The following is a 26,935-nucleotide window of genomic DNA, read 5'->3' on the forward strand; positions in this document are numbered from 1 at the left end:
GAACTCCCCATCTCCTAGCGATTGACCCAAAGTCTCTCAGCTGCCTTTCATCGCTAAGGTGGGACTAGAACTCACCATCTCCTGGTGACTAGCTAAAGTCACCCAGCTGGTTTTCATCGCTAAGGTGGGACTAGAACTCACCATCTCCTGGTGACTAGCCAAAGTCTCCCATCTGGCTTTCATGCCTCAGGCAGGACTAGAACTCCCCATCTCCTAGTGATTGATCCAAAGTCTCTCAGCTGCCTTTCATTGCTAAGGTGAGACTAGAACTCCCCATCTCCTAGCGATTGACCCAAAGTCTCTCAGCTGCCTTTCATCGCTAAGGTGGGACTAGAACTCACCGTCTCCTGGTGACTAGCTAAAGTCACCCAGCTGGTTTTCATCGCTAAGGTGGGACTAGAACTCACCATCTCCTGGTGACTAGCCAAAGTCTCCCATCTGGCTTTCATGCCTCAGGCAGGACTAGAACTCCCCATCTCCTAGTGATTGACCCAAAGTCTCTCAGTTGCCTTTCATCGCTAAGGTGGGACTAGAACTCACCGTCTCCTGGTGACTAGCCAAGGTCACCCAGCTGGTTTTCATGGCTAAGGCAGAATTAGAACTCCCCATCTCCTGGTGATTGGTTCAAAGTCTCCCATCTGCCTTTCATCCCTAAGGTGACACTAGAACTCACCGTCTCCTGGTGACTGGACAAAGTCTCCCATCTGGCTTTCATGCCTAAGGTAGCACTAGAACTCCCCATCTCCTGGTGATTGGCCCAAAGTCTCTCAGCTGCCTCTCATCGCTAAGATGACACTAGAACTCACTGTTTCCTGGTTACTGGTCAAAGTCTCCCATCTGGGTTTCGTGCTGTTGACTTCGCTTGCTTGTCCGAAGGTCGCAAAAGCAGATCACGTAACCCCCCGGGATACTGCAACCGCCATAAATACAATTCAGTTGCCAAGTGTCTGCCTTTTGATCCTGTGGCCACCAAGGATGCTGCAACAGTCGTAAAGGTGAAAAACGGTCGTAAGGTTGAAAAACGGCCGTAAGTGGAAAAACCGATGTAAATTTCTTTTTTTCCAGTGCCATTGTAACTCTGAACCTTCACTAAACAGACGGTTATAAGTCGAGGACTATTTTAAACCCCAACCCTGATTATCTATGGGTGTCTATTGAAGAAAATCATTGTGAAACCTGGGTTGGAACCCCGTGTAAACCTTCCCAGGGAATCTTCAAACTCCTAGCACTGAGAATCCTATCTGGCAAGACAACTGACCATCCAATCAAGCCAATTAAAGTCTGTGCCACCGCAGCCACATCGGTGGAAAGGACCGCGGCACAAACGGACGCTTTGATCCCCAGTCTCGCATCTCCAGATTGTGCTTTTCGACAACCCCGGAGCATCTCCTAATCGGAGGGAGTCCGCGGAGGGCACGGACAGAGAGGAGGCCTCTGCCTCCGGGGACGGCCGTCCACAATCAGCCGAACCCCCGAGGCTGCCTCAACCCAGCTAGCGCCAATCATCCTGAGCGTTTGGAAGGAAACGAGGAACTTTTCACTATCCGGCAGAATTCATTAGGGAGAATGAAGGACATGAAAGGAGAGTTCGAAAGATTCGTCAAGCTGCCAGCATCGCTGGAAAGGGATTTGGGTTTGGCTCACTTGATGCCAAGGCCAACGTTCTTGTAATAAAAGAAGGGTTTTGCTTTTTGACATATTTTATTTTATTATTTTATTTTATTTTTTAATTTTATTTTGTTGTATTATTTTACTTTATTACTTTATTTTATTTTATTTTGTTATTTTATTTTGTTATTTTATTATTTTATTTATTTTATTTTATTATTATTTTATTTTATTATTATTTTATTACTTTATTATATTATTATATTATTTTATTACTTTATTACTTTATTATTATTACTTTATTACTTTATTACTTTATTACTTTATTACTTTATTACTTTATTACTTTATTACTTTATTACTTTATTACTTTATTACTTTATTACTTTATTACTTTATTACTTTATTGTTACTTTGTTACTTTGTTACTTTGTTACTTTGTTATTTTGTTATTTTGTTATTTTGTTATTTTGTTATTTTGTTATTTTGTTATTTTGTTATTTTGTTATTTTGTTATTTTGTTATTTTGTTATTTATTTCATTATTATTTTATTATTTTATTTTATTTCATTATTTTATGTTATTTTAATTTGCATTCACAGAGGGCTGTGAAAATATTTACAGACCCCTCGCATCCTGGACCTAAATTGTTTCAACTCCTACCCTCAAAACGACGCTATAGAGCACTGCATACCAAGACAACTGGACACAAGGACAGTTCCCCCCCCCCCCCGAACACCATCCCTCTGCTAAACAAATAATTCGCTCACCACTGTCAAACCATTCACTAAAGCTACATTACTATGACTATTAGTCTTCTCATTGTTCCTATCACCCATCTCCTCCCACTTATGACTGCAGGACTGTAACTTTCTTGCTTGTATCCTTAGGATTTATACTGATCTTGTTTCCTGATTGCTTATTTGTACCCTCTGACTATCATTAAGTGTTGTGCCTTAGGATTCTTGACGAATGTATCTTGTCCTTTTATGTCCACTGAGAGCATCTGCACCAAAGACAAATTCCATGTGTGTCCAATCACACTTGGCCAATAAAGGATTTTGTTCTATTCTATTTTATTTTGCCTTTATTATTTTTACAAATAGTTCAAGACACTGAACAGATCCAACACGCCTTCCTGCTCCTATTTTCCCCACAACAAAAAGACAGGGAGAGATTGGCCCCACATCACCTCAATGCACAGGTGGTATTCAGCAGGTTCTGACCAGTTCCCGAGAACCGGTAGTAGAAATTTGAGTAGTTCAGAGAAGCGGTAAATAACACCTCTGGCTGGCCCCGCCCCATCTAGTCTGTACCTCCTGAGTCCCAGCTGATTGGGAGGAAATGGGGATTTCACAGTATCCTTCCCCTGCCACGCCCACCAAGCCACGCCCACCAAGCCACGCCACGCCCACTAAACCAGAGAACTGGCAGTAAAAAATTTGAATCCCACCACTGCCTCAATGGCTTTCATATCTAAGACAAGACTAGAACTCCCTGTCTCCTGGTGATTGGCCCAAAGTCACCCAGCTGACTCATGTCTAAAATGGAGTTAGAACTCACAGTCTCCTAATGATTGGCCCAAAGTCACCCAGCCGGTTTTCATGCCTAAAGTGGGACTACAACTCACAGTCTCCTAGTGATTGGCCCAAAGTCACCCCGCCCGCTTTCTTGGTTAAGTCAGGACTAGAACTCCTGGTCTCCTGGTGATTGGCCCAAAGTCACCCAGCCGGTTTTCATACCTAAGGCGGGACTAGAACTCACAGTCTCCTAGTGATTGGCCCAAAGTCACCCCGCCCGCTAAGGCAGGACTAGAATTCACAGTCTCCTGCTTTCTAGCTTGATGCCTTAACCATTATACCAAATTGACTGGCTTCCCCACTGAATTTGCTAGTTAGAAGTCATTAAAGAAGGGCATAAGTGGTATTGTTTCTCAACCTGGATGGGGAATTCTGGGAATTGGAGTCCACCTTTCTTAAAGCATGATCGTGGGGAATTCTGGGAATTGGAGTCCACCTTTCTTAAAGCATGATCGTGGGGAATTCTGGGAATTGGAGTCCATACATCTTTAAATTAGCAAGATTGATTTACACTATTGACCTAAGCCATTTAACATTTGCTTAAACCTCTGTTGCTTTGCCTATACTTTAAACGTTATACAGTTTTTAAAATCGTTTTTAATGTGTGGTTTTTAGAAAGGCTGGGCCAATATCGGTGTTATTAGTACTCCTAATTTTCAATGACTTCCTATCATTGAGGTGGAGGATTTCAAAACAATCCTTCAAAATGTTTGGTTCCGTTTCATTTTTTAAAAAGAGAAGTTTTGATTAGAGAGTGTATAAATAAGTACTGGCGTAAATGGTATTTCTGACGTTTTATCTTTCTGCCACCGTTTAATTTCTATGGGGGTAGAAAGATGGAATTTGATATCTGTGTGGGTTCTGACCTCTGCTGGCAAATTTTCCAGCACGAACCAAACACTGAATTGAAGACTTTTTTTGAAAGAAAAATCCAAGGCAAATGTTATGAATAATAGTCCTTAATTTCTGAGCAGAATTCTCATTGCCAAACTCTTGTTAAGTAAGCCATGCCCAATTTTACAACCTTTCTTGTCACAGTTGTTAAGCGAATCACTGATGTTGTTTTGTAAATCACACGGTCGTTAAGCGAATCTGGTTTCTTCCACTGACTTGGCTTCCTGGAAGCGGGCTGGGAAAATTAGAAATGGGGATCACGTCACCTCAGGACACTGCAACCATTGAAAATACATGCTGGTGCCCAAATTTTGACCCCGGGGCTGTGGGAATGCTGCAACGGTCACAAGTGTGAGGACCGTTTGTGAGTCACTTTTTTCTGTGCCGTGGTAACTTTGAACAGTTGCTAAACAAATACTTGCAAATTGAGGATTATCTGTACAACCAAACTCTAAAAAAATACTATTGTAATTGTATAAACACATCAGCAAGGAAAACCCAAATGATAGAATTATAGTCATATCTGGCGGCATTGAATTCCACAGTTTCTTGCATTTCATAGTCCATGTTGGCTGGGGAATTCTGGGAGTTGAAGGCCTCCTTGACTGAGAATATCTGGAACGAATGCACCCTGGCTGGGGAATTCTGGGAGATGGAATTCATCCTGGCTGGGGAATTCTGGGAGATGGAATACATTCTGGCTGGGGAATTCTGGGAATCAAAGTCCACCTTGGATGGGAAAGTCTGGGAGTGAAGGACACTTTGACTGGGGAATTCTGGGAATCAAAGGCCAACCTAGCCGGGGAATTTGGGGAGTCAAAGGCCACTTTGACTAATGATACAGTAGCCTATGACCTAGTAAACTATGACTATCACTAAGTGTTGTACCTTATGATTATTGACGAATGTATCTTTTCTTTTATGTACACTGAGAGCTTATGCACTGGAGACAAATTCCTTGTGTGTCCAATAAAAGAATTCAATCCTATCCTATCCTATTCCTTATGCTATCCCTTATTCTATTCTGTTCCCAATCTGTTCTGTTTTGTTCTATTCTATCCTATCCTATTCCTTATCCTATCCTCCTATCCTATCCTATCCCTTATTCTATTCTGTTCCCAATCTGTTCTGTTCTATTCTATCCTATTCCTTATCCTATCCTCCTATCCTATCCTATCCCTTATTCTATTCTGTTCCCAATCTGTTCTGTTCTATCCTATCCCTTATCCTATCCACCTATCCTATCCCTTATTCTATTCTATTCCCAATCTATTTTGTTCTGTTCTATTCTATCCTATTCCTTATCCTATCCTCCTATCCTATCCCTTATTCTATTCCCAATCTATTTTGTTCTGTTCTATTCTATCCTATCCTATTCCTTATCCTATCCTCCTATCCTATCCTATCCCTTATTCTATTCTGTTCCCAATCTGTTCTGTTCTATTCTATCCTATCCCTTATCCTATCCTCCTATCCTATCCCTTATTCTATTCTATTCCCAATCTATTCTGTTCTATTCTATTCTATCCTATTCCTTATCCTATCCTCCTATCCTATCCCTTATTCTATTCCCAATCTATTTTGTTCTGTTCTATTCTATCCTATCCTATTCCTTATCCTATCCTCCTATCCTATCCTATCCCTTATTCTATTCTGTTCCCAATCTGTTCTGTTTTGTTCTATTCTATCCTATCCTATTCCTTATCCTATCCTCCTATCCTATCCTATCCCTTATTCTATTCTGTTCCCAATCTGTTCTGTTCTATCCTATCCCTTATCCTATCCTCCTATCCTATCCCTTATTCTATTCTATTCCCAATCTATTTTGTTCTGTTCTATTCTATCCTATTCCTTATCCTATCCTCCTATCCTATCCCTTATTCTATTCCCAATCTATTTTGTTCTGTTCTATTCTATCCTATCCTATTCCTTATCCTATCCTCCTATCCTATCCCTTATTTTATTCCCAATCTATTCTGTTCTATTCTATCCTATCCTATTCCTTATCCTATCCTCCTATCCTACCCTATCCCTTAATCTATTCTATTCCCAATCAATTCTGTTCTATTCTATTCTATCCTATCCTATTCTGGAAGTCCACCATGGGTGGGGGGAATTCTGGGAGTCAAAGGCCACCTTGACTGAGGAATTCTAGGAGATGAAATCCATCCCGGCCAGAGAATTCTGGGAGTCGAAGTACACTCTGGCTGAGGAATTCTGTGGTACCTGGAAAAGGGCTACACATTGAGGCCACCCCTTGTTTTATTTCATTCAGTGGGATCCACAGGCCAGGAAAGCAAATCCTGGAAAATATCCCTGCAGGAATCCGATTGAGGGGAGGGTTAAAGTCAACCTGAGTTTATGAGCAGGACTTTTGCTTTAAGAGATGCACAGTGGAAAAAAAGGAAAGAAAAAGAACCCAGGAACATTTCAGAAATAGGAATAAAAATCCTTTTTGTTTTTTTTTTGCAGTAATATCCAAACTATTAAATATGAAGGAAAAATAAAAAGCCTTCTCATAGGAGGGTTTCCGTAGTGTAGCGGTTATCACGTTCGCCTCACACGCGAAAGGTCCCCGGTTCAATCCCGGGCGGGAACATTTTTGTTTATCTAATGTATTTCTTGTTTTGCATTGAAGTTCCAATTTAGAATTGCACTGGGTTAAAAAGGTTTCCAAGTTTCCTTTTCCTCCCTTTTTCAATGAATGGGTCACTTTAATCGAGTCAGCCTCTCTCTTGCATGGTGTAAATCAGAGAAACAAAAATTAAAATTATAGCCCCAATAAAGAGGGATTTCTTGCCAAGGGACGGGGCGTTGGGTGCCTGTGTGGGTTTTTGCAGGACTTGGGGGAGAACAGGATTGCATACAACGGAGTCCAGGACTTGCAGAGAGGGGAAATCAGGGAATCAACAGAGTATTTCAATCACGTGCTTGACTTCAATCCGGGGATATTTTTTTTATAGTAAATATAAGCAAAGTTGTTTTGTAATAGGTAAATAAATAGTAAAAGCAACTTTGCGTTGGCCGGGAATCGAACCCGGGTCAACTGCTTGGAAGGCAGCTATGCTAACCACTATACCACCAACGCCGCTTCGGGATTTTGGTTTCGTTTTAGTCCCATTCTAACCTTCCTTTAATACGGGCGATACCAATCATGTAAATACATTGTTTTTTCGCATTAAATATCATTCATCGGAAAGATTTTTTTAAAAATGTAGTGGATAAGAGAGAAACGGCTTTCTGGCTGGGTCGGTTTATTTTCCTTTTCTGGGAGGCACAATTTCCGTCCCTTCTTTTTTAAGGAAATGGTTTCTTCCGCCTCAGGTGCCGGGCTCTACACCGCTGGTTACCTTGGCAACGCCGGCCGCTGCCATGGCAACGTGGTCCAACGCCGCCATTCCCCTCTTTCGGGAATCGTTCCGTCCAAAGCAGACTTATACCGTTATTTTATTTTCCTTTTTTTACACTAAACTGTAATAACGTTTATAGGTTTTCCGTTTGCAATTCTCAGGAGTAAGTTACGGGACGGCCAGATACGGAGCGTGAAAAGTCAAAAAGCGACAAAATTCTGTAATTCTCATTCCTGTTTTTATTTCCTCGCACCTCCAAACCTTTTCTCTCAGCCATGCTATTCCCTTTCCCAATTTTACTGAATGGCTTCTTCCAAGATCCCCCCCCCCTCCTTGATATTTTCAATGAAACGGTCCCGCCCCTCAAGCTCCGAACTGGGACTCCGCGCCTTTTCCCCCCTAAGTCTCGCGATATCCTGCCCCACTGGCTCTACCTGTCTCGCGGGAACTTAGATTTCCCTCCCTCTCACTTCTCCCCCTCACCCACTTTCCCGTCCTTCTCGCGATATGACGCAGCATCCCGAAGGAGGCCGACACCACTTCCGTTTCCGGGCGAAAGGTCACGGTGGGAGGCTCGAAGAGGCCGGCGGTTTCCCTTCCCCCCACCACCTTCCCCCGTTTCCGGGACCTCCTGAGCCCACAGGAAAGGCAATGGAGCGGGAGTGACGCCGCCGCGGGACCTCCCGACCCCTCCCTCCCCCCTTTTCCCCACAGCGGATAAGAGGCCGGCAAGCCACGTCGGGAGTGCCGGACTCGCGGGTAAGAGGGTTTGGTGGGGAGGAAGCCCCGCCCTTGAGGGAGCGCACAGCCTTGGCCACGCCCCTTGCGGAGGACGCGGGGGGCGGGGTTTTTTGCAACGGCCGCAGCTCGCGTGCGGCGGTGTGGGCGGGGCTTGTGACCACGCCCTTCGCGGAGGGGAGGGCGAGCGAGGCCACGCCATCTTGCGGCCGCCCTCCAGGGAGCGTGACCACGCCCCTCGGACCCTGGACTCACGTGATGCGCGCGCCGGGGCCGGAGAGGAGGCGAGCCCGGGCAGCGCCTGGAGGCGTTTTGGGGGATCCAAGCAGGGGGTGATGGGGAGCTGTGGAGCTGGCCTGGCCTGGGATCGCCCTCCCCTGCAGCGTGAGAAAAAAGGGTTAGCGAGGGATTCATTCATGCTTTGGCTCAGCTCTGCGGGGTTTCTCCACCTGGGCTGCTTTCAGATGTGGGGGGGGGAGACTGCAACTCCCAGAATTCCCCAGGCAGCAAAGCTGCTTGGGGAATTCTGGGAGTTGCAGTCTCCTCCCCCCCCCCATCTGAAAGCAGCCCAGATGGAGAAACACAGCTCTATTGGCTCTGGGTGGGACATGGATGGGAGGGAGGTGACCTTTGGAGGGAGGAGGGGTGGGGGGCTTTGCTGCCTGGGGAATCCTGGGAGTTGTAGTCCCTCCCCATCTGAACGCCGCCTAGGTGGAGAAACACAGCTCTATTGGCTCTGGTTGGGACATGGACCTTTGGAGGGAGGGGGGGAATAATGCACCCTGGAATGGGATCATTTTCCCTATTTTCTCTGGGTTTTCCTGCTTTCCTGAAGCTTTTGCTTGCCCTCCTGCTTTATCACTTGGAGTTCCACTAGACCAGAGGGTCCCAAAGTGGGGGCCACAGGGGGACAATTTGATTTTTAATGGGGGAAATTTGAAACTTGTTTAAACCCACTTGGTTTAACTTAATGGCCTTTTAGGCTTTCTAAAACTGAGTTACAGTTCACTTTTTGAGTAAAGTAAGTATTATGTGTGTGTGTGTGGGGCATCAGGATTTTATAGATGCTTAGGTGGGGCATGCCCCCCCCCCAAAAAAAGGTTGGGAACCACTGCACTAGATGCACATAAAATGGGCGGAGGGGGAATTTTGGATTTTTTGGGTGTGTGTGTGTCTGTGTGTGTGTAATATAAATAGAATAGTGAGAAGGATTCACTGGAGAAGAGCCTCATGCTGGGAAAGATGGAGGGCAAAAGAAGAATGGGACGGCAGAGAATGAGGTGGCTGGATGGAGTCACTGAAGCAGTTGGCATGAGCTTAAATGGACTCCAGAGGCTGGTAGAGGACAGGAAGGCCTGGAGGAATGCCATGGTGTCGTGATGGGTCAGATACGACTTCGCGACTAACAACAACAATAGAAACCTGGCTGTAGTCTTAGGCGTCTTTTATTTATTTTCTTTATTGTTGCATGGGAAGTCTGCTGTATGAATCCGTAGAAGAGATTTATTTGTAGCTCTATGTCTCAGAGCTTGGTGGTTTTTTTGCAGATGGTTCATGACCCATCTGGGTAACATCATCAGTCTTGAGAGGGAGTGGGGTTTGTAGGGAGGAGGAGGACTGTGAGGTCCTTGGTGCTCTCTGAGCTTGGTGGTTTTCTTGCAGGCATTTTAATGACCCAACTGGGTAACATCATCAATGCTGGAAGGAAGGGAGGGGGGAGGGTTTACAGAGAGGAAGAGGAGAAGGACTGCAGGGTCCTTGGTGTTTTCAGAGTCTGGTGTATTGGATTAACCTGGGTTGGACATGGTGTGTGAATCCAGGCCAGAAGGCGAGTTTTGAAAATTAAGGTGGGAGTCGTCTCTGCAGTGTTGGAAGACCCTTGATTACGATAGGCCTTTCTGGCTAAATTTGAATTAAAACATGTTACCAAACCAGAGATGGAAAAGATTAGACCAATAGAGGAGAGAATATTACTCAGAGTTGAACTGTGAGGTCCTGGATGCTTTCTGAGCTTTGTTGTTGTTGTTGTTGTTGTTTTGCAGATATCTCAACCCAAAACTCTAGGCCTATTACATTGACGTTCATTTATTAAAGCAAGGCTTGGCTTGATGTGTTGGGGTCCTTGATGCCCTCTTGTTTTGGTCTGGAAAATAACCACACAAGCTCAGAGCATCAACAATGAGGCCATCTTTATTTTGATAGGTGAACGTTAAGGTGCTCGCCCTGGGATTCCTGAGTCATGTCAATTAGAAAAGTTATAAACCTTATCCACCGTTTTGCAGCCTCAGCATACAATTTGGGATGTGATCCACATGTGTGTTTTTATTTATTTATTTAGGAGCTGAATAATATGCGGTTGGGCACTTTTGTTCTCTTCCGTGAAAATTGAGAAAATGCTAGATCTTCTGATATGCAGTTTTCAGAATGGAGGTTGTTTTTTTTAAATTCCCTCTTAAAAAATAATCCACAGACCATTCGCTTTCATTCCGGTGATTGCTATCAGATTCCAGAATTAACATGCAGAAAGCGCTCCAGTTCAGTCCTTGACGCTGCCCTGTCATGTTTGGGGGGAAAACAACAGAATGGCAGAGTTGGAAGGGACCTTGGAGGTCTTCTAGTCCAACCCTCTGCTCAGGCAGGAAATCCATTTTTGGACAATCTCCCAATCGCTTCTTAAAAACTTCCAGGGTTGGAATACTCACAACTTCTGGAGGAAGTTCTTCGTTCTACTTATTATTCATTGTTCTAACTGCCAGGAAATTTTTCCTTAGTTCTGGGTTGCTGAAATATTTAAAAGGTGTGCTGCGTGCTATTCTGCAATACGAAATCCTTTATGGGCCATGGGCTGTCCTTCAAAGAACGCTGGAATGGAACAGGACCCAAACCTACAATTTGATTTTAATGAATTGCATACAGTTTATGGAATGACTTGCCATTGTTTTGTGTTTTTTTTCCTTTTAAAATTGCAATAATGGGTGGTTGAATTTTGCTTAAGGCTTGGGAAGGGAGGGGGGAAAGATATGACTCGGGCACTCCTAACGCAAGGGAGTTATTTTGATTCAGGTTTTATGGGTGAAGCAAAAACGCCTTTTAGCTATGAACTGCTTAATTAGTGGCCTCTCTTACACTCTGATTTTCCTTTTTTTTTTTCCCCTCCTCCACACAGTTTCTTATCCCGTCTAAGGCTCGCTTAGCAGTTGATGCAGAAAATAAAGAGGGCTCGGCTGGAAAACGAAAGCACAGGAAGTTGGAGAAGGTAACTTTCCTTAGGAGGCCACGTTTTCTCTTTGAGGAAGCAGGAATTGTCCACTTGGGTCAACCTAAGAACAGGCAGCGGCGGGCTTGTAGCAGGTTGTTCCATGTTGCCTGTCATAATATTTACTTTGGGATGGAAGAAAGACGGTTTTTTTGCTCTCCAATCAGAAAGCTCGCTGGGCATTTGTGCAGGTAATTTTGCATCCCTAGTATTTGGAAAGTGGGTGCTTTCCTAGAATCATAGAGTTGGAAGGCATCTTGGAGGTCTTCTAGTCCAGTGTTTCTCAACCTTGGCGACTTTAAGTCCATTGGACTTCAACTCCCAGAATCCCCCAGCCAGCACAGCTGGCTGGGGAATTCTGGGAGTTGAAGTCCACAGGACTTAAAGTCGCCAAGGTTGAGAAACACTGTTCTAGTCCAACCCTCTGCCCAAGATAGCAATAGCAATAGCAGTTAGACTTATATACCGCTTCATAGGGCTTTCAGCCCTCTCTAAGCGGTTTACAGAGTCAGCATATCGCCCCCACAGTCTGGGTCCTCATTTCACCCACCTCGGAAGGATGGAAGGCTGAGTCAACCTTGAGCCGGTCAGGCTCAAACTGCTGGCAGTGGGTAGAGTCGGCCTGCAATACTGCATTCTAACCACTGCACCACCAGAGAGAGAGAGACAAAGAGGTGATAGATAGATGGATGGATGGATGGATGATTGATAGATAGATAGATAGACAGACAGACAGACAGACAGACAGATACAGATACAGTTATAGATATAGATATAGAATAGCAATAGCAATAGCAGTTAGACTTATATACCGCTTCATAGGGCTTTCAGCCCTCTCTAAGCGGTTTACAGAGTCAGCATATCGCCCCCACACAATCTGGGTCCTCATTTCACCCCCCTCGGAAGGATGGAAGGCTGAGTCAACCTTGAGCCGGTGAGATTTGAACCGCTGAACTGCAGATAGCAGTCAGCTGAAGTGGCCTGCAGTACTGCACCCTAACCACTGCGCCACCTCGGCTTGTAAAGTCTTTATATCATTTGAGACAAACATTTCCAATATTTTCTTGAAAACATCCAGCCATGGAGTACCCACGACTCCATGCTGTTTAATATTTCCCCCTTTGGGGCGTTTGGTATTCGCAGAACTTGGTTGTTTTCTTGCAGACTTCTCATTACCCTACCAGGTAACATCATTGGTGCTAGAAGAGAGTGGAGGCCGGCTGTGGGGTCCGTAATGCTCTCTGAACTTGGTGGTTGTTGTTTTTTATCTAGTCCTTCGTTTATATACATCTCAGCCCAAGACAAAAATCACGTAGACTCTCTTTAAAACGCCCGTGTCCTTTGGAAAACGTTTGCCGTTTTGTCCCCCGTAATCACCTACACAAGGGGCAAGATGACTTAGTTGGTGCATATGTGGTGAGGTTTGACTGTGAAAATGAGGAAGGCAGTTTGCCATATTTAATCAGCAGGGGGTTAGATCATTTATGACTCTCTCTCTCTCTCTCTCTCTTTCCCTTAAACTGACCTTCAAAGAATAACAATGCTTAAAATAAGAGATGGCTTCATCCATAGGAGCTCATTTCCTCTGCCTTTTAATTTGGGTTCCTTTACTTGGGTTATACTTCCTTATTGTCAGAGGCTGTGCTTTTTTTTTACGTGACATTTTATTTTAAAAAACAACGAAAACCCAAACTCTTCCTTTTTAGACATTTCTTGCAGAGCTGTTGAGGCATTTTAAAAAGGCTGTTGATGTAAAGTCTTGGTGATGTTAAACTGGCACTCCCAGGAGTCTGGAACGGAAAATTCTTAGCACAGGATTTTATAGCTGTCCGTGAAGATTACTTTGAGTTGAAGATTTGAGTTTATTATTATTTTTTTAAGTTAACTTCAGGGGGAAGTTTGGACACACCTTCCTTCCTTCGATACTGATTTCACTGTCCTGTGCGTTGGATGTTCCTTTGTCAGAACATAGAATCAGAGGGCTGAAGGGCACCTATGAGGTCTTCTAGTCCAACCCCCTGCTCAAGGCAGGAAACCCTCATACCAGTGGTCCCCAACCTTTCCAGCTTGGTGGCCTTCTCGCCAGCCAGTTGGCCCGTTTTTGCTGCAGGGAGGCCTACAAAGCCCAAAATGAGGGGTGGAGGGTTAACTTCGTCCTCGTTGATTGGACTGAGTCCGATAAACTCCTTAGGTCACGCCCTAGTCACCAGGTAATACCCAGTTATCCACTCAGTCCCCAGGCTGTTTCATCCTGATTTCCTTGATATGGTAATATGAGCCCTCTTCTTTGTGGCCCCCTCTCAAATACAGGCATACTGCTATCATGTCCCCCTGGTTTTTCTTTTCTCTAGACTGGCCAAACCCAATTCCTGCAGCCGTTCTTCATATGTTTTGGTCTCCAGGCCTTTAATCATCTTTGTTGCACTTTTTCTCCAAAGTCTCAACATCTTTTTTGTAGCGTGGTGTCCAAAACTGGATGCGGTTATTCCGAGTGTGGCCTTACTAAAGGTTTTGTAAAGGGAGATTCTCCCGTTCCTCTCTTCTCCTTCCTGTCCTCTCAATTATTTTTTTGCTCTTTTGTTCTCCTAGTTCCTTGACCAGTTCTGGAGGAAGGCTGAAGATGACAGCGGTGGACGCTCTGTCCGACAGCGCTGAGGCAGTAGAGATGGAGGACGCCTCCATGTCCCAGTTCCAGGTGGAGAAACACTCGTGGGAGGGGCTGCGTGACATCATTCACGGCAGCCGGAAGTACACGGGAATGATCGTGAATAAGGCCCCCCACGACTTCCAGTTCGTCCGTAAAACAGAAGAATCAAGCCCTCACTCCCATCGGCTCTATTACCTGGGTATGACCTCACGTAGGCTGGCAGCACTGAAAAGCCACCCAAAAGATGTTGTTACGGTTGGTCGCAAAGCCAGCCAGATGTTCAGACTGGATTTGGCCATTTAATTCTCCAAAGGAGAGATGGTCCATAGAGCAAGGACCACAGAAGGATTAGAATTCTGAGCCAGCTTTGGAGAGAAATTGGATTCATGTAGGAGACAGCTTTTTATTTTTTATATTCTCTCTCTCTCCCTTCCTCCCTCCCTCCTCCCCTTCCCCTCCCACCCTCCTTTCCTCTCCTTCCTTTTTTCCTTTTCTTCCTCTTCCCATTAATCCTTTCTCATCTTTCTTTCTTCTCTCCCTTCTTCCCCTTCTCCTTCCTTCCTCTTCCCCTTCCTCCTCCTCCTTGACTCCTTCCTCTCCCTATCCATTTCCTTCCTCTCCTGCCTCCAACACTCCTTTCCTTCTTCTCCTCGCTCCCTCCCTCGCTCCATTTTTCATTGTTAGATACATTTCCTACATGTGTGTTTTCTGTTTCAAAAACAATCTCTTAAGACCAGGCTGCCATTAGGCTCCCAGTAATAATTTCTTGCCTATTTGTTCTCCGCCATTTATTTATTTGTTTATTTCTTTTTATCATTTTTTGCAAATTATAAAAGGGTGGTGAGCTTAATGTTTCATCCTCTTCCTCCTATTTTTCCCCCACAACAGCCATGCGAGGTGAGTTGGGCTGAGAGAGAGATGGCCCACTCAGTTGGCTTTCAACTGGGAGCTAGAACTACAACTCACCGTCTCCTGGTGATTGGCCCAAAGTCGCCCAGCCGGCTTTCATGCGTAAGGCGGGACTAGAACTCACCGTCTTCTGGTAATTGGCCCAAAGTCGCCCAGCTGGCTTTCATGCCTAAGAACTCACCATCTCCTGGTGATTGGCCCAAAGTCACCCAGTCAGATTTCATGCCTAAGGCGGGACTAGAACTCACCTGCTCCTGGTGATTGGCCCAAAGTCACCCAGCCGGATTTCATGCCTAAAGCGGGACTAGAACTCATCTGCTCCTGGTGATTGGCCCAAAGTCACCCAGCCGGATTTCATGCCTAAGTGGGGACTAGAACGCAGAGTCTTAGAGATTGTGTGTCTGTTTGGTCAACAGAATTTAAGTAGAAAAACTACAATGTTTAAACCTCTTAAGGGAAATTACAAAGAGTCAAGAAGTGATTGACTTCCCATCTGGGAGTTTAAATAAATGGCTTCTCTCCTACCAATCTGTCCTCCCTCAACAGGAATGCCGTACGGAAGCCGGGAAAATTCTCTCCTCTACTCGGAGATTCCCAAAAAGGTACGGAAGGAAGCCCTCCTGCTGTTGTCATGGAAGCAGATGCTGGATCATTTCCAGGTGAGCACACCTGCGCAGGTGGCCCTCGGTTGTTTCAGCCAAATCAGGACTTGGGACACAGGTAGTCCTCACTTAAGGTCCACTTTTGGGACCCTCAACTCCATTGCTAAGCAACATAGTCATTAAACAAGGCATCACGTGACAGTCGCAAACTTAAGAGGGTCACTTTTTCCCACGGTCATTAAGCGAAACATCTGCTTCTCCATTGACTGCTTAGCAGAAGCTGCTTAACAAGTATGCAAAGGGAGATCACGTGACTGTGGGAAATGTACTTTTGTAGCTTTGGTCGCTAAATAGGACCCTCGTTAAGTGAGGAGTACCTGTATGGTCCTTTACTTAAAGGAAAACACATTTCCCCCCCTAAATTCACAGGAGGCCCTCTGTTTTTTCATCCCACCGATTCTTTCCGATCTTGCCCAGGTAACAACTTGGAACAGTTGCTAAATAGGACTGTTGTTAAGTGAGAACTACCTGTATTGTCCTTTACTTAAAGGGAAATGCATTTGTTGCTTGGGCTCCTCTGAATCCACACCAGACCCACATTTCTTTGTCCCAACCGTTCTTTCCCTCTCACTCAGACAGTAACTTGGAATGGTCACTAATCAGGACCATCGTTAAGTGAGGGCTACCTATATTGTCCTTCATCTAAAGGGAAATGCATTTATCTGTTGGGCCCTTTTGAATATACACCACAGCCCCATTCCTTCATCCCACCAGTTATTTCCCTCTCACTCAGGCAACAATTTGGAAAAGACATTAAACAGGACTGTCGCGAAGCGAGGACTGCCTGTAATGTCCTTTGTTTAAAAGGGAAATGCTTTAATTTCTTGGGCCCCTCTGAATCCACACCAGGGCTCTGTTGCTGTTCTGACCTAGCCTTCCTCAGCAACACAAAGCTGAGTTCTCGTCCCGATAAACCCCTTTTATTTTATTGACAGTGAATTCCTCTCCAGAAAAGTCTTTCCTCTCCCACAGTCTTTCAAGATAGTTCACAATTCCCAACCTTCATCAGGCTTGGAGTGAGTCCAGGCCGATATCTTTCATACTTGGCAAAAATGCAGGAATGAACTCATTGTCTCCTGCAAACTCCACTCCCCTTTCGCTCCTCTTTTATTTCCATTCATCATCCACCTGTGGCCTTACTCCCAAGTCGACCCCTGTTCTTTAGCTGTTCCCTTCCTCTGACCACTCTGTGCATGCACACACTGGGAACAGGCTCCAGCTGTTCATCTGCCCCACTGATGTCTGACTCTGAAGGCAGCTGATAACTGTCAGATGGCCCTGGCCCCCTCTCTGCCTCTGACACAGAGCCCTCATCAGAGCCTTCCCCAGACTCCAGGACTGGCCCAGGTTCCTCCCCAACCTCCTCACTGTCCAAATCTGCTGCCAGCTCCACCGGCGGGCCACAAGAGTTCTTTCATCCTGTTGGTTCTTTCTCTCTGCTCCAGGCCACTCCCCACCATGGGATGTACTCCCGAGAGGAAGAGCTACTGAGGGAACGGAAGCGCCTCGGGGTCTTTGGGATCACGTCCTACGACTTCCACCGAGAGAGCGGCCTTTTCCTCTTCCAGGCCAGCAACAGCCTCTTCTACTGTCGGGACGGAGGCCAAAATGGCTTCATGGTGAGTCTGTTCCTCCTGGCAGGATATTCCTTTCCTTACAACCCTCAGACTTTTATACCGCTTTGCGTTGCTTTACAGCCTCTCTCTAAGCGGTTTACGGAATCAAGCCTATTTGCCCCCAACAAAATCTGGGTCCTCCTTTTACCCACCTCGGAAGGGCGGAAAGCTGAGTCAACCTTGAGCTGGTCAGGATCGAACTCCTGGCAGTCGGCAGAGTTAGCCTGCAATGCTGCATTCTAACCACTGTGCCATCATGGCTCTTACAAGAGAAAGGAAGGAAGGAAGAGAAAGAAAGAAAAGGAGAAAGAAAAAGAGAGGAAGGAAGAGGGAGGAAAAAAAGAGAAGGGAATTGAGAGATGATGGGAACAGGAGAGAAAGAAAAAAAGGGAGAAAAAAGAGAACGAAGGAAAGAGGGGGAGGGAAGGAGGGAGAGAATAGCAATAGCACTAGATTACTATACCACTTCCCAGTGCTTTACAGTCTCTAAGCAGTTTACAGAGTCAGCCTACTTGCCCCCAACAATCTGGAAGGCGGACCCCAGAAGAGCAGAAAGCTGAGTCAACCTTGAGCCGGTCAGGATCGAACTTCTAGCAGTCGGCAGAGGTAGCCTGCAATGCTGCGTTTCAACTGCTGCACCACCACAGCTCTTGAAAATCTTATTGCAAAGTGCCCGAATGTTGATCATGTGATCAGGGGGGGCGCTCTAACACCGAGATGGTGAACCTATGGCATGTGTGCCGCAGGTGGCACACAGAGCCCTCTCTGCAGGTGCCAGAGTCGTCACCCCACCTCAGCTCCACAGTGCATGCCCGGGCAGCTCCCATTGGCCAGCTGATTTTCAGGTCTCTGCTGTGCATGTGTGAGGGGCCATGCGTATGTGGTGGGGGGAAGGATGCGGTGAAGGCCCCCTGGGGCCCATTTTTGCTCCAAGGAGGCTGCAGCAGAGGTGGTATTCAGCAGGTTCTGACAGGTTCTGGAGAACCGGAAGTGGAAATTTTGAGTAGTTCAGAGTACCAGTAAATACCACCTCTGGCTGGCCCCGCCCCATCTATTCTCTGCTTCTCGAGTCCCAGCTGATTGGCTGGGTCTTCTTTTGTTGCCCTGCACAGGAGAACAGAGCTGGAAAGAAGGTTGGTGGGGTGGGGAAGAAATGGGCGTTTTGCAGTATCCTTCCCCCCAGGAGCGGGGTGGGAATGGGGATTTTGCAGTATCCTTCCTCCAGGAGTGCGGAGGGAATGGGGATTTTGCAGTATCCTTCCCCTGGAGTGGGGAGGGAATGTGGATTTTGCAGTATCCTTTTCCCAGGAGAAGGCAACCAGTCTTAAGACACTTTTGGTCAATTTAAACAGCTGTTAAACAAAGGGCTGTAAGTTCAGGAGTCTCCATAAATCAGGGGTCCCCAAAGTTGGCAACTTTAAGCCTTGTGGACTTCAACCCCCAGAATGGCTGGAGAATTCTGGGAGTTGAAGTCCACAAGTCTTAAAAGTTGCCACGTTTGAAGCCCTCTGCCATAAATGGTCAATTAAAAAGGCAATTTATTCGTCTCCAGGTCTCTCCTATGAAGCCGCTGGAAATCCAGACGCAATGCTCGGGGCCCCGGATGGACCCCAAAATCTGCTCAGCAGACCCTTCCTTCTTCTCCTTCATCAACAACAACGACCTGTGGGTGGCGAACATCGAGACGGGAGAAGAACGGCGCCTAACTTTCTGCCAGAAAGGTATGCTTGCCCAGGCCTTGGCTTGGATGAGGTTCCCTCGCACTCAAGGCTTTGGTTTCAGTGCGTGGCTGAGGAAAAATAGTTCACACCAGATGGCGTCTTGTTTCTCTGCAGCTTTCTGGCAATTGTTTTATTTATTTAGAAAATGTGTATAGATCCATACATAACTAACAACAATTTATAATAAACAATATGAAACATACCCATAATATAAGAGTCCCAGTTTGGTCCAGTGGTTAGGGCACCAGACTAGAAACAGGAGACGGTGAGTTATAGTCCTGTTTTAGGCATAAAATCCGACTGGGTGACTTTGGGCCAATCACCAGGAGACGGTGAGTTCTAGTCCCACCTTAGTTATGAAAACTCTGTGGGTGACTTTGTGCCAATCACCAGGAGACGGTGAGTTCTAGTCCCACCTTAGTTATGAAAACTCTGTGGGTGACTTTGGGCCAATCACCAGGAGACGGTGAGTTCTAGTCCCACCTTAGTTATGAAAACTCTGTGGGTGACTTTGTGCCAATCACCAGGAGACGGTGAGTTCTAGTCCCACCTTAGTTATGAAAGCTGGCTAGGTGACTTTGAGCCAGTCCCTCTCTCTCAGGCTAACCCACCTCACAAGGTTGTTGTTGTGGGGAAAATAGAAGATAGAAGGAATATTAGATATGTTTGTTACTTGAGTTATTTATTAAGTAATAAAGGGATTAAAACCGGATTGGTTGAATAGATGGATGGATAGACAGAGATAGGCGGATGGATAAATGGTTGATTGGATGGGTGGAGATGGTTGTGTAGAAATGCATAGATAGAAGAATTAGAGGAGAGATCAGGCTCTGCAGCCACATGTGGCTCTTTCATCCCTCTGCTGTGGCTCCCTGTCACTCAAATATGCGCCACAACCGCTAATATGTGGCATCCGCCAACATGTGATTTATTGAGTTCCTCGACCCCCATTAGGCCAACCATGGTTAAATCCAAGAAAGGAAGTTTCAGAAGAAAACACAATCTTTAATTGAACTACATAGGCTAATTTTTTTTTTAATTGAAAATTTTTGAAAAAAAAAAACTTTTACAAATGTTTACCTCCCTCCTCCTACCCTCCCCCCCCCAACCTCCCCCCCCTCCTCTACTTCCCAGAACCAATACAGGGTATAAATCTTTAACAAAGATATTCTAAAATAAACTTTAAAAAAGTTAGTATCATCTTTCATTTGAGCTTTAACTCCTCTTTTGTTAGGCTAACTCTAAACAGATTATATCATTCCTTGTTTCTTCAGTCATAAACTATCTGGAATTTCTTAGTCCCGTATTTATTTTGAGTATAGCCAATCCATCTTCTCCACTCTAGTTTATATCTCTCATTTGAGTGATCCTTGAGATATGCTGATATTTTAGCCATCTCTGCTAGGTTTGTTACTTTTAATGTCCATCTTTAAAAGATCTTCCAATATTGCGTCACCAACAGTCTTGCTGCGGTTATTAAATGCAAAATCAGGTTAGTCTCTATAACTGTACAATCAGTAATTATACCTAACAAGAATAACTGAGGGGTAAACTTTTTCTAAGAACATTTTGCATAATCCACCGTATTTTTATCCAAAATGCTTTTACCTTTTTACAAGTCCACCATATATGATAGTATGTAGCATCGAGACAATCACATCTCTACATAGGCTAATTTTGTGGCCGCTCAGGAAATAGTCAGGCGTGGGACGGGTTTTGTGGCCCCCGGTGTTTTCTGTTCTGTGGGAAACTGGTCCAAATGGCTCTCTTGAGTGTTTAAGGTTGCCGGCTCCTGGGATAGATTATAGTATAATTGATTGAGAGAAAGATTGTGAGAAATGGATTGATTGCTAAAGGGGAAGGGGAAGCTTTTCTGTGCCCGAGACCCAAGACCGAGGCATGGTTTGTAAAGGTATGTGACTTTCCTGGAGGCAGTATGAATTAAATACCCAGTTTACATGCACCCCTCCAAAAAAAAAGGGGGGGACGACAATTTTGCTTCTTCCTGTATCCCTTTGAGACTTTGATCTGACCTGTAGGTGGGACCTCATGGCTAACGTTCACACTGAACCTGGATTTATTTCCCAACCGAGATGCCCTGCAGGAGTAAATGACCTCTATGCCAAAAGTGGAATCCAGGGCCCCACTCTCAGAAAGCTGAGCCGATGGGAATCTGGGAATGAGAAACCACAACGCGACATGACCCAATAGCTGCTTAAATAGCAAATTCTTATGATTCTGAGAAGGGATGCAGTGGCTAAGACGCTAAGCTTGCCAATCAGAAAGGTCAGTAGTTTGGCGGTTCGAATCCCTAGCGCTGCATAACTGAGTGAGCTCCCGTGACTTGTCCCAGCTTCTGCCAACCTAGCAGTTCGAAAGCAGGTAAAAAATGCAAGTAGAAAAATAGGGACCACCTTTGGTGGGAAGGGAACAGCGTTCCGTGAGCCTTCGGCGTTGAGTCATGCCGGCCACGTGACCACGGAGACGTCTTCGGACAGCGCTGGCTCTTCGGCTTTGAAACGGAGATGAGCACCGCCCTCTAGAGTCGGGAACGACTAGCACATACGTAGGAGGGGAACCTTTACCTATGATTCTGAGACACAGTTGGAAACTTTGGTGCACTCTTTCCCTGGGCTCCTATAATCTCTGAATAAATACAGGTGGTCTTCGACTTACGACAGTTCATTTAGTGACCATTTGAAGATAACAGCACTGAAAACAGCGACTTAGGACTGTTTCTCATACTTAACGACCATCACAGCATCCCCATGGTTGCCTGATGAAAATTCAGACGCTTGGCAACCGACTCATATTTACGACGGTGGCAGTGTCCCGGGGTTCTGACCAGCAGAGTCAGTGGGGAAGCCAGATTCACTTAACAAGGGCGTCACTGACTTAACTGCAGTGATGCCATTAGCACCTGTTCCAAGGAAGGTCCTAAAATGGAGCAAACCTCACTTAATTGCTGCCTTTCTTATCAGAGGAAACTTTTTGAGGACTACCTGTATAAGTTAGCTACCGTATTTTTCGGAGTATAAGACGCACCTTTTTCCCTCAAAAAAGAGGCTGAAAATCTGGGTGTGTCTTATACACTGAATGCAGCATTTTTTGTCTCCCGAAATTCCACCCCCTTCACTAAAATGGCCGTGCATAGCCTTTAGGAGGCTTCCAGAGTGCTCCTGGGAGCTGGGGAAGGCAGAAATGAGCAAAAAATGGGCCATATTTTGCTCTATTTTGCCCCCCCCCCAGCCCCCAGGAGCACTCTGGAAGCTTCCTAATTCCCCCCCTTTTTTTTTACAAAAAATGGGCCTGTTTTCGTGAAAAGCAGGCCGTTGTTTGCTCATTCCCCCCCCCCCCATTCCCAAGGACACACTATAAGCCTCCTAAGGGCTATTCATGCCCTTTTTTAAAAAAGTGGGGGGGCTGTTTTCGCAAAAGTTTTTGGGAGGTTTACAGAGTGCAAAAACTTTTTTTAAAAATTTGCCTCTTCAAAACCTTGGTGTGTTTTATACTCCGAAAGGAGCCGAGGTGGCGCAATGGTTAAATGCAGCACTGCAAGCTACTTCAGCTGACTGCAGTTCGGCTGTTCAAATCTCACCGGCTCAGGGTTGACTCAGCCTTTCATCCTTCCGAGGTGGGTAAAATGAGGACCCGGATTGTTGTTGGGGGCAATATGCTGACTCTGTAAACCGCTTATGAAGCGGTATATAAGTCTAACTGCTATTGCTAAATACGGTATATTTTTGGGTAGTTTAACTTAGTCGAGGGTTTGAAGACACTTGACATAAGGAGCCTCACAATTTTTACCCCCCCAGGTTTATCCAGTGTGCTAGATGATCCCAAGTCAGCCGGTGTGGCCACTTTCGTCATCCAGGAAGAATTTGACCGCTTTACGGGGTATTGGTGGTGTCCAGCGTCTTCCCAAGAAGGTATGTGGGCCAGGCCTTCTTGGCACGGAATTAAGGTCTGAATGATCTCCACAACACTCTCAAAACTATCTGGTAGGGCTGTACAGTATTCCTCAACTTAGAACAGTTTGTTTAGTGACAGTTCAAGATTGCAATGAGGCTTTATCCCCCCACCCCTTCAACCTCTGCAACAATGCTGGCAGTACTCAGGCATGTCAGACTTCCAAACAGCATCCGAAATTAAATCAGAGTCCGAGTTAAAGGATTCCTCAAAGTTCCGATTTATTAAGACAGCCACGTTGTCACATCTGGGAAAACCCGAATCTGAAAGCTTCCCGGTTTTCCCCACCCAGTTGAAAGTTCAAGATCCTGCCCCCCACACCCACAAGTCCATCACATGGTCCAATCTCCCATCGCCACAAAAACAGAGTCCACCCATCCAGTTCCGGCCAAGTGCAGAGACAAAGATGACCTTGAGTTTCTAAAAAGAACGTCGTTATGGCTACATATCACCCAACTCCGTGATAATCCCCCCCATTTTCCCACAATAGAAATTAGACAGTAGAAAGTGTAGCAGGCTTGAAGTCCAAAAGAAAAGATGGCTTGCAGGCATGACAATGCGTCTTATTTCCCAAAGCCAACCTCTGGATATGACGCTGAGCACGGGCACACAACTTTTTTGGTCAACCGTGGCGAGGCCTCTTCTAAGGGGAACCTGTCCTGTTCAGTCACTGTATGGTCTTGGCCACCGTGCGGCAGCTCAGTTTCAGGGTCTTGGCAATCTTCTTGTAGGCTAGACCCGTGATGGGGAACCTATGACACATGTGCTACAGGTGGCACCTGGAGCCATATTTACCGGCATGTCAGCTGGCCAGCTGATTTTTTGCCCTTCCGGAGAGCCAGGGAAAATCACTTTTTTTTGCCCTCCCCGAGCTTCAGCGAATCCTCCAGAGGCTGGGGAGGGCAAAAAACAGCCCCATGGAAGTTCGGAAATGATCCATTTCTGGCTTCCGGAGAGGCCATTTTCGTCTTCCCCAGGCTTCAGCAAAGCCTCCGGAGCCTGGGGAGGGCTCATGCACGCATTGCTGGGGAGAGGGGGGGGGTCACATGGGCATGTGGGGGGAGGAGACTGAGTGGGTACGCATGTGTATGCGATAGGGCTGCGGGTGCAATTTTGGCATGCCGTAAGAAAAAGATTCGCCATCACTGGCCTAGGCCATCTTTATGGAGAGCGACAATTCCTTTTTTCAGATCCTCAGAGAGTTCAGTGCCATGTTGAACTTCCAGAATGAGAGCGATAACACCAAATTTAACACACCTGCTCCCCTTTCCCCCCTGAGACCTTGTGACACCTAATGAGTCACATGACACCATGGGGAGGAAAAAGTCTACCTGGGCCCCATTTGGACAGTATCACTTCGGGGTGTATTCACCTTTGTTGCCAGCAGTTTAGACATTAATGGTTGCGTTATTTTGAGGGGACAGCACATTTACACTGTTACACAAGCTGTATAATCACTACTTTACATTGGAGCCAAGTGTCATTTCTTCAGTGTGGTTGCACGAAAAGATATACTTAAATATGTACAAAATGTGTGTTCTGTGATATACTGTCTGTCTGTGTATGTGTATTGATATGTGGGTGTGTACAAGATGTATATACATCTTGTGTATCTGTGAGACACACATTATGTACATAAATGTATATATACAGAATATGTATATGGCCGTGTGTTCTGACCCCCTCCTCCGTCCAGTAACAAAAGCCGAGAAAAGCGTAAAATGGAATGTCTTTTAATAACAAGACCAGACTCTCAGTGGCTGAAAGCCAAATAAACAAACAGATAAGGACCTTGGCAGCAAGTCCAACAAACCGTGGCAGCAGTGTAAACAAACTCTGGCAGCAATCCAGCCTGCCAAGTTAGTTTCTCTTTAGTCAAACGTTGACTTCTGCAAGAAGGGCGTGGCACAAGCAGTCTCTTTTATAGTCTGGGAGAGGAGCTTAATGACCATCAGCTGGGCGTAATTACCTCCTGTAATTACGTAGTTGTTCTTGACGCTGAGTAGCCCTTCGACGGCGTGCATCCCGGAACAACTCACAGGTGGTTTCTGGATCACTCTCTCTTGTCTCCTCCCCACTGATCCAAGCCTCAGGCACCACCTGGTGGCCAACCAGTCTCTCTGCGCCCTGCTCGGAGTTGGAACCCTGTCCAGGGTCCTCCACATCCTCCAGGGCCGACTCATAGGGCCCCTTGCTGTTGGAGTGTGGTGGCAGCTCCAATGGCTCCTGCCGGGCCACAACAGCCGTGTGTATATCTATATATTTTGAGAGCGGGCATCAGATTTTCATTTTAATATATGTAATTATGTACCCAGAGAAAATAAAAATAAACTTTATTTCTTCCCTCATCTAATAACCTTCCCCCCCAATCCTCCGACTTGCCTGCTTTCCATTTAGGACCCGAAGGCTGGAAGACATTCCGAATTCTGTATGAGGAAGTCGATGAATCCGAGGTGGAGGTGATTCACGTCCCTTCACCGGCTCTGGAAGAACGGAAAACGGACACATACCGGTATCCCAGAACAGGTCAGTGGGAGATGATGGATGGGAGGAGAAGAAAGTTATAGGTAGTCCTAACAGAACTGGAAGGGACTTCTATGTGTCCACATGCAGTCTGTATGCAGGCTGACATATAGAATATAGAATAAAAGAATTGGAAGGGACCTTGGAGGTCTTCTAGTCCAACCCCCTGCTCAAGCATGAGATTCTACACCCTTTCAGACAAGTGACTGTCTAGTCTCTTCTTCAAAGGTAGTAAGTATCTGTGTAGTTGAGATGGAGACTGTTACGTAAGTTCCCCGTTGGGAGAGCGAGTACGTTCAGCGAAGCGTTGTGAGAGTTCTGTTGGAGAACACACAAACCAGCATACAGAGACACTGCAGTTTAAATAGGTTTTTTACTTTCGTGGAAATAGAGGTATCAGAGTCCATCAAACAGTCCAAGTCATACACGGATAAGACAGTCAGTCATCAACGTCTTTCAGTTAAGGGATAATCCAAATAACATAGTCCATAATCATACAAACAGTCTGGTACTCAAAGTTTGCTAGCAGTTGCAAAACTTACAATAGCTCACGGCACTTTCTAACAGCCAGCTTCTAAAACACTCAGATCAGATCAGCCCAGCATCTAACAAAACAGAGAGATAACAGTCGTTCTGGCTCCCCCTTATGGCCGGTTGAGGAAACAGCAACCAATCACATTTTACAGTATGATTTAAAGAAACAGGTACAGCATTGTTACATGATTTATATATTGCCAACCCAACCGTTAGATTATATTCCTAACACTCCAGTGTTGGAACACCCACAATTTCAGGAAGCAACTTATTCCACTGATTAATTATTCTAACTACTAGGAAGTTTCCCCTCAATTCCAGGTTGCTTCTCTCCTTCATTAATTTCCATCCATTGCTTCTTGTCCTGCTCTTAGGTGCTTTGGAGAACAGGTCAACCCCCTCCACCCTCTTCTTGGTGGCAGCCCATCAAATGTTGGCACACTTTCTATCATGTCATCCCTCATTATTTTTTTTGGATAGACTTGGCATATCTACAGTGTTTCTCCGAAAATAAGACAGGGTCTTATTAAATTTTGCCCCATGAAATATGGCCTTGGGCTTATTATAGGGGAGGGCTTATTATTTTTGGGGGCAGGTGAGAAGCGAGGTGCGCCTTTTACCTTTCCAGCTCCGTCGCATTCCTCGCCATTGCGCTCAGGGAAGCGGCTGGTAAAAAAAAACCCTTCTAACGAGTTCAATCAAACTTCTTGAAATCGCGAGAAGGGGTTTTTTTTTAACCAGGGGCTTCCCTGAACACAATGGCGAGGAATGCAGCCCAACACCGCCCAGCTCGCCCCAATGGTAAAGGCAGCCTGCCTGGTTCCCTTCCCCGCCGTCCCTTTAGCGAGGGGTGGCAGTTGGTGGGGGGGAGAAGCGAGGCGCGCCTCTTAACTTTCCAGCTCCATCGCGTTCCTGGTTCACCGACAAA

At 45.8% G+C, this 26,935-nt stretch overlaps 1 protein-coding gene and 2 non-coding genes across 3 annotated transcripts in view; 2 read left to right on the forward strand and 1 right to left on the reverse strand.

Moving 5' to 3' along the window:
• The first annotated feature begins 6,608 nt into the window (after positions 1–6,608).
• Positions 6,609–6,681, forward strand: TRNAV-CAC (transfer RNA valine (anticodon CAC)). The gene has a single exon. It is a non-coding gene; the product is annotated as a tRNA-Val (tRNA).
• Positions 6,682–7,098: 417 nt separating this feature from the next.
• On the reverse strand, positions 7,099–7,170 carry TRNAG-UCC (transfer RNA glycine (anticodon UCC)). The gene has a single exon. It is a non-coding gene; the product is annotated as a tRNA-Gly (tRNA).
• Positions 7,171–8,428: 1,258 nt separating this feature from the next.
• Positions 8,429–26,935, forward strand: part of DPP9 (dipeptidyl peptidase 9) — a 51,245-nt gene continuing 32,738 nt past the window's right edge. Inside the window, 8 exon segments of the mRNA XM_087703339.1 lie at positions 8,429–8,567; positions 11,337–11,426; positions 14,016–14,272; positions 15,529–15,641; positions 17,090–17,263; positions 18,813–18,981; positions 22,797–22,910; positions 25,348–25,476. Of these exon segments, the coding sequence (XP_087559465.1) occupies positions 11,371–11,426; positions 14,016–14,272; positions 15,529–15,641; positions 17,090–17,263; positions 18,813–18,981; positions 22,797–22,910; positions 25,348–25,476 (1,012 nt within the window). The 5' untranslated portion in view covers positions 8,429–8,567; positions 11,337–11,370.

This window comes from Thamnophis sirtalis, unplaced genomic scaffold, assembly GCF_051295495.1.
Source record: "Thamnophis sirtalis isolate CommonGarterSnake01/CBP01778 unplaced genomic scaffold, rThaSir2_p1.2 scaffold_1, whole genome shotgun sequence".
NCBI lineage: Eukaryota > Metazoa > Chordata > Lepidosauria > Squamata > Natricidae > Thamnophis > Thamnophis sirtalis.